The sequence below is a fragment of the Lytechinus variegatus genome, chromosome 8 (genome assembly GCF_018143015.1).
Source record: "Lytechinus variegatus isolate NC3 chromosome 8, Lvar_3.0, whole genome shotgun sequence".
Taxonomy (NCBI): Eukaryota; Metazoa; Echinodermata; class Echinoidea; order Temnopleuroida; family Toxopneustidae; genus Lytechinus; species Lytechinus variegatus.
In genome coordinates this window covers 11,601,075-11,607,975 of record NC_054747.1, presented here as the reverse complement: position 1 = coordinate 11,607,975, position 6,901 = coordinate 11,601,075, and the positions used below count along the sequence as shown (strand labels likewise).

The following is a 6,901-nucleotide window of genomic DNA, read 5'->3' as shown; positions in this document are numbered from 1 at the left end:
CTGGAATAAAGACTTTGGATTTATATTATTATTTTTTAAACATCAGGGTCTGGAAAAAGACTTTGGATTTATATTATAATTTTTGAAACAACCGGGTCTGGAGAAAAGACTTTGGACTTATATTATCATTTTTGAAACAATCGGGTCTGGAATAAAGACTTTTGGATCATATTATTATTTTTTAAACAACCGTGTCTGGAATAAAGACTTTGGGCTCATATTATTATTTTGGAAACAACCGGGTCTGGAATAAAGACTTTGGGCTCATATTATTATTTTCGAAACAACCGGGTCTGGAATAAAGACTTTGGATTCATATTATTATTTTTTAAACAACCGGGTCTGGAATAATAACTTGATTTATATTATGTATATTTATATTATATGAACCCAAACATAGACATTTTAAGGGCTATATTTTAGTAATCCATTAAGAGTATACATATCTCACCAAGGTCATCTAATGCGAGTGCCAAGCGCTTGCTGATTTTGTTAGAATTATATCTAAGCACACGAAGCACTTGAAGTGATAATGATCATGTTTAACATACGCATCTCACTCTTGCGAGCGCGAAGCGCGAGCTGAAAATGTAGGAAATTCACATCTGAAGAGCGGCATTCTAAGGCTTGTTTGTAGGAATTCACTAAGACCGTATAGGTATAATTTCACTAACCAAATGATGCGAGCGCGAAGCGCGAGCTAAAAAAATTTTATATTCAGATCAGAAAAAGAGATTTTCGAAGTTCATGATGAGCAGACTTATATAGCAACTAATCTACTACTGCGAACGTAAGCACGGACAGGAAATGTTTTATATCAAAACCTTAAAATTGCGCAATCACTTTTAAGTAGTCATGAAAAAGAAGCATATATGTCATTACTTAAATTAAAACAAGAATGACGCTAAGTGCGAGGAAATCATTTGGTGTATAATGACTTGAAACCCAGAGGTTTTGGTACAACAGGATTATATATCTCATTAAACAGACAATGTGAGCACCGGGAACAATGAAGACATATATTGTAGGCCCTGAGCAAATTATGTTTCATAAAGTTATGAAAAAAAACTTCTCTTATGCAATATAACATAATTAGAACTAAAACTATAATGAACAATGATTTCTTCTTTCCCACTGCGTCTCTATTCTTTCTCCCTCTTTTTCTCCTTTTCCCCGTTTTTTTTTGCCAGCTGATGGGGGAGGGGGGCACGTGCCCACCCCCCCCCCCGTAGTTACGCCACTGAATATAGGCTAGGCCTGTAAATCATGTCAAGTGCGCTTGGCAAGATTATATACCTAACACCCCAGAAAAAAAGTTGTGTGATAGAGAAATCAAACAAAACTAACGCTGAAAACTTCATCAAAATCGGATGTAAAATATGAAAAAAAATTTATGAAAAAAAAATATTATGTGCTCAATACTATGATATGCAAAATGAGAGTCAATTATGTCACTCACTAATTTCATTTTTGTTGTGTTTTTATTGCTTGAATTATATATCATTTTAGCTTTTACAGATTTGAAAATTAGGACCTTATATTGTTTGAACCAGATAATGATAAAACAACATAGTAGGAGAGCAACTTTATTTCAAATGAAAATGGGGAGAAAATGAGAATATTTCATATTTCATAATAATAAAGTATATAGTGACTGGTTTGTGTCATCAGTCACCACATTTGCATGCCAACTAAGATGTGCATAAAACTGTTTTGTGAAATTTAGCGAAACTTTAAAGTATCATAATTATGTTAGCTCCGATTTTGCTGAACTTTTTTAGTGATATGCTTGTTTGATTTTTCTCTTTCTAATCAATCAGTTTTTTGTTTGGGTGAACTTGTTCTTGAACGGTGCATGGCTCAGGGGAAGTTGTGCAATGAATTCAGAAAAAAAAATATGTGGCTACCTCTGTGGTGATAACTGATAAAGGTCTGCAAGCGTAGACTATACTTTGTTATGACACGTGACTACTTGCATGGAGAAAGTTATGGCTGCTGTCAAGATGACGCAGTAGTGATCGTTGTTGCATCTCAACTAATAAATGTCTGTTGTAAATACGTTTAAAGAACTGCCTACTGGACTTTTGATTTATATAACCTAAGTTCCAACCATGGTGTCAGATCCTGCATTATTATGCTGAGTAACCCACCGAGCTTTGAGATGGAGGAATCATTGAAATCAGGCCAGTTCATTCCATTTTCTCCCTAACCCCCGTGAGGAGAGAGATGGTGAAAGACAAAGAGCTTATTGTATTCATGTGTATCAGTGAATGACCATTGCTGTATGTGTGATGTTATGTCCATAGAAGTTGGCTATGTCGTTGTATGGATTTGGAGTGCATGAATGTGCCTGGCCAAATTTCAGTATGACGGACAGTTAGCGTGACGTTTATGGGACATGAACATTATATCTCAGTGAAAGTAGTAATAATTGAGCAAACATAAATGTTGAAAAGATACAAATACTTGCTAATTATTATACTGTTCATGAGTATATGCACAAGTGATATTGGTATGTTAAAGTTACTAAACTAAAAAGTAAGACAAAGTTACTAACATTAACGATACACAGAAACAAAGACAACAACAGACAAAATGACAAATCTAAGTCAACCTCCTCCACTTGACTTAAAGGGAAATATTTCCGAGAATTGGAAAAGATTCAGACGAAAATTCACTCTATACAATGTTGCCTCAGGAATGTCAGAAAAAGATGACAAGTCACAAACATCAATGCTTCTACACGTAGTAGGTGATGCTGCCTTGGAATTGTATAATACATTTGTATTTGCCGAGGATGAGAGCATGAAGCTTGAGAAAGTGTTGGACAAATTTGAGGAATATTGCATGCCAAAACGTAATCTAACGTATGAGAGACATAGATTTATTACAAGATCACAATTAGAGCATGAGAGTGTTGATCAGTATGCAACTGAATTACGAAGTCGTTCACAGTCGTGTGAGTTTTCTTCGTTGAAAGAGAGTCTTATACGGGACAGAATTATCTGTGGTATCTTAGATGATGGTCTAAGAGAGCATTTGTCGAGGCTAGATGATCTCACATTGGATAAAACGTTGCAAGTTTGTCGGGTTGCTGAACAAACTCGAACGCAGGCCCAAACGTCGAATTCCACCGGAAAAAATGCCTCAATTCCGGTTGATTCTCTCAGCAAGAATAAGAAATCTTCTGGTAAAAAGTCAAACCAAACAAGACAAACAAGACAAACAAAACCTCAAGATCGTACTAACAAAAAAAACATGTACAAGATGTGGTAATAGACATACCAAAGAAAAATGTCCTGCACAAGGTAAAACATGTAAAAAGTGCGGTAAGCAAAATCATTTTGTTAAGTGTTGTCGTACCTCAGTAGCAAAAGTCAATGAATTGCAACACTTAAAGGTAGATTCAGATGGTTTCATGATTTGTTCAGTTGATTCACAGGAACATGAATCAAAGGAAGAGTGGAAAGTTAAATTGAGGGTCAATAATGAGCTAGTTGAGTTCAAGATAGATACTGGAGCTCAAGCTAACACTCTCCCTGAAACAATCTATCACAAATTGAAACCAAAACCAAAACTACAAAAAGCCAAAGTAAAGTTAACAGGTTACTATGAGACTAACATTCCAGTAAAAGGTCGTTGTTATGTCCAAATGGAGTACAAAGGAGTTAAACACAGTGTTCAATGTTTCATCATTCCTGGAAATCGTCAACCATTGCTAGGTCTCAGAACGAGTGAAGACTTGTGTCTAGTAAAACACGTCTATCATGTTGTTAAACAAACAGAGACAAAAACAGGCAAAACTGTAGTGCAGGATTATGACAATGTATTTGTAGGATTAGGATGTCTTCCAGGCAAACATCACATTACATTGAAAGACAATGCACAACCAGTTCAACATGCATGTCGCAAAGTTCCATTTCCACTTCAAAAGAAACTAAAAGAGGAACTAGATAAGATGGAAAACATGAATGTAATCAAACAGGTTGATGAACCGACAGATTGGGTGTCTTCTCTTGTTGTAGTCAAGAAAAAGAATGGTCAACTCAGAGTCTGTCTAGATCCACGTGATCTTAATCGTGCAATCAAACGAGAACACTATAAATTGCCTTCTAGAGCTGAAATAACCTCTCAGTTTGCTGGAGCCAAGTATTTCAGTAAATTAGATGCATCAAGTGGTTTTTGGCAAATCCAACTAGATGAAGATAGTTCCAAGCTTTGTACATTTATCACTCCGTACGGAAGATATAGATTCTTGAGACTACCTTTTGGTATCTGCAGTGCTCCTGAAGTATTTCACAAGATAATACATAACTTGTTCGTAGATATACCTGGTGTCAATACCATGATGGATGACATAGTGGTATGGGGAAGCACTCAAGAAGAGCATGACGATCGTCTGAGAAAAGTTCTAGACATCGCACAAAAATCAAACCTGAAACTCAATCGAGACAAGTGTGAGTTCAATGTGAACCAGATGACTTTCATTGGTGACTTGATCAGCCAAGATGGAGTCAGACCAGATCCTAAAAAGGTGGCTGCCATCAGAAACATGGCAAGACCAACCTGTAAACAGGACATACAAAGGTTCTTGGGGATGATAAACTACCAAGCAAAATTCATTCCAAACCTATCAACAAGGTCAGCACCTCTACGTATTTTGCTTGACAAGAAAGTAGAGTGGATGTGGGAAAATGAACAAGAAAAAGCATGGTGCGAGTTGAAAGAAACTCTAATGAGTCAACCAGTGCTTCATTTCTATGACTGCACAAAACCCACAAAGATATCAGCTGACGCTTCAAAAAATGGACTAGGAGCAGTTCTCCTACAGCAACATGAACAAAATTGGCATCCAATAGCTTACGCATCAAGAGCTATGACTGATGCAGAAACACGTTACGCTCAGATAGAAAAAGAACTCTTAGCTATCACTTACGGATGTGAAAAATTTCATCAATATATCTATGGTCAAAAGATAGAAGTTGAAACAGATCACAAGCCACTTATCCCATTGTTTGTTAAGTCATTGGCAGATTGTCCTTTACGCATTCAAAGATTACTAATCAGAGTACAGAGATATGATCTCAAAGTGTCATATACACCTGGAAAGTACATGTTCACTGCTGATACACTGTCACGAGCAGTAGATCCAAAAGCAGAATTGAATGTTGAAACTGAAGAAGATATCAGAGTCTATGTAGATATGATAGTACAAGCAATGCCAGTAACATCAAACAAAAGACAAGAAATTGTTGAAGAGACCAAAAAAGATGTAGAGCTTCAAGAGTTGCTAGCCACCATCAGAAATGGTTGGCCAGAAAGTAAGCAACAATGTCCAGCTAGAATAAAACAGTACTGGAACATTAGAAGTGAACTCTCTGAAGCAGATGGAATCATATTCAAAGGTTCTAAAATAGTAATTCCAACTTCCATGAGACGATACATACTGAACCAAGTACACGAAGGTCACTTAGGCACTGAGAAATGTAAGAAACGTGCTAGGGAAGTAATCTATTGGCCAAGAATCAATGCAGACATCACTGAAATGGTCCAAAATTGTACTTCATGCCTAATGTACAAACCAAAACAACAGGCTGAAAGCCTAAATCCACATGCCGTGCCAAATCGTCCTTGGGAAAAAATTGCAGTAGATCTATTCACTTTGAACAAAAGAGAATATATGGTCGTCGTTGACTACTACTCACAATTCATTGAAGTATGTACTTTGACTTCAACTACAAGCAAGGCCGTGATTCATCACATGAAAGCAATATTTGCTCGTCATGGTACACCATGTGAACTGATGTCGGATAATGGTCCTCAATTTGCAAGCCAAGAATTCAAAAGCTTTGCAAAAGAATGGGATTTTCACCATACCACATCAAGTCCACATTATCCACAATCAAATGGCCTCGCAGAAAATGCTGTGAAGATTGTCAAAAATCTCATACTGAAGTCACAACACAGTGGACAAGATATCCACAGAGCTTTACAAGTCTATCGAAGTTCACCAATAGCATGTGGAAAATCTCCAGCAGAAATTCTGTACAATCGTCAGATTAGGTCAAACCTTCCCATGCTTGACACTTTGCTCAATAACCAACAGATTGATACTAAATCTGTGAGGGGAAGAAAGGATGAGCAGAAGGTGAAACAAAAAGAGCGATTCGATAAACATGCTCAAGACTTGCCAAAGCTAAAACCTGGAGATCATGTGATACTCCAAGACATGAAAACTAATACCTGGTCACAACATGGTATCATAAAATCTGTCAATAATCATAACAGATCATACCAAATCGAAACAGCCACAGGCGAGATACGTCGCAGAAACAGACGTCACCTCAGGCCAGATCCCAGACACCAAGCCGAGTCTATTCCATTACCAGTACAGGATGACTTCGAGCTAGATGACAGCGCAGAAGCGGAACCAGCATCTGATGTTCGCGCATCTTCGTCACCATCCCGAACAACCAGAAGCGGACGAGTCGTTAAACCGCCAGATCGTTTAAACTTGTAAATAGATGGAAAGCGAACTAAACAGAAAAACTTTCGCGTTTCGTTTTGTAAATAGCCATATGAGTTCAAAAATAACTTTAAAAACTGTAAATGGTTTGAACTCTAATACAACCCCATGATAACTGCATGATTGCATGTGCATGATATAAATTTGCATGTTAAAGTTAATCAGCAATACGGGATTGAATTTATCGCTATCACAAAACTCAACTCAACAGATGTCTCTACCGGTTCAACGAATTGTCGCATCATACAAACAGCCAAAATGAAATATATATGAACTGTAATATTGCATGTTAAAATATTTGACAGCGACAGTACTCCAGCTTTAAGGGGCAGAATAATCCCCTAGTACTGTTGTAAGTGTACAGGTAGTCCACCC

General features: G+C 37.2%; 1 protein-coding gene across 1 annotated transcript; it reads left to right on the top strand.

Annotated features, from left to right (window-relative positions):
• Positions 1–3,652: 3,652 nt before the first annotated feature.
• LOC121420651 (uncharacterized protein K02A2.6-like) lies at positions 3,653–6,520 on the top strand. The gene has a single exon (XM_041615315.1). The coding sequence runs from the start codon at positions 3,653–3,655 to the stop codon at positions 6,518–6,520; it is 2,868 nt and encodes a 955-aa protein (XP_041471249.1).
• The last annotated feature ends 381 nt before the right edge of the window (positions 6,521–6,901 follow it).

Excerpts from the sequence above, each read along its gene's own strand:
- LOC121420651 (XM_041615315.1), top strand. The coding sequence starts at position 3,653 with ATGGAGTACAAAGGAGTTAAACACAGTGTTCAATGTTTCATCATTCCT.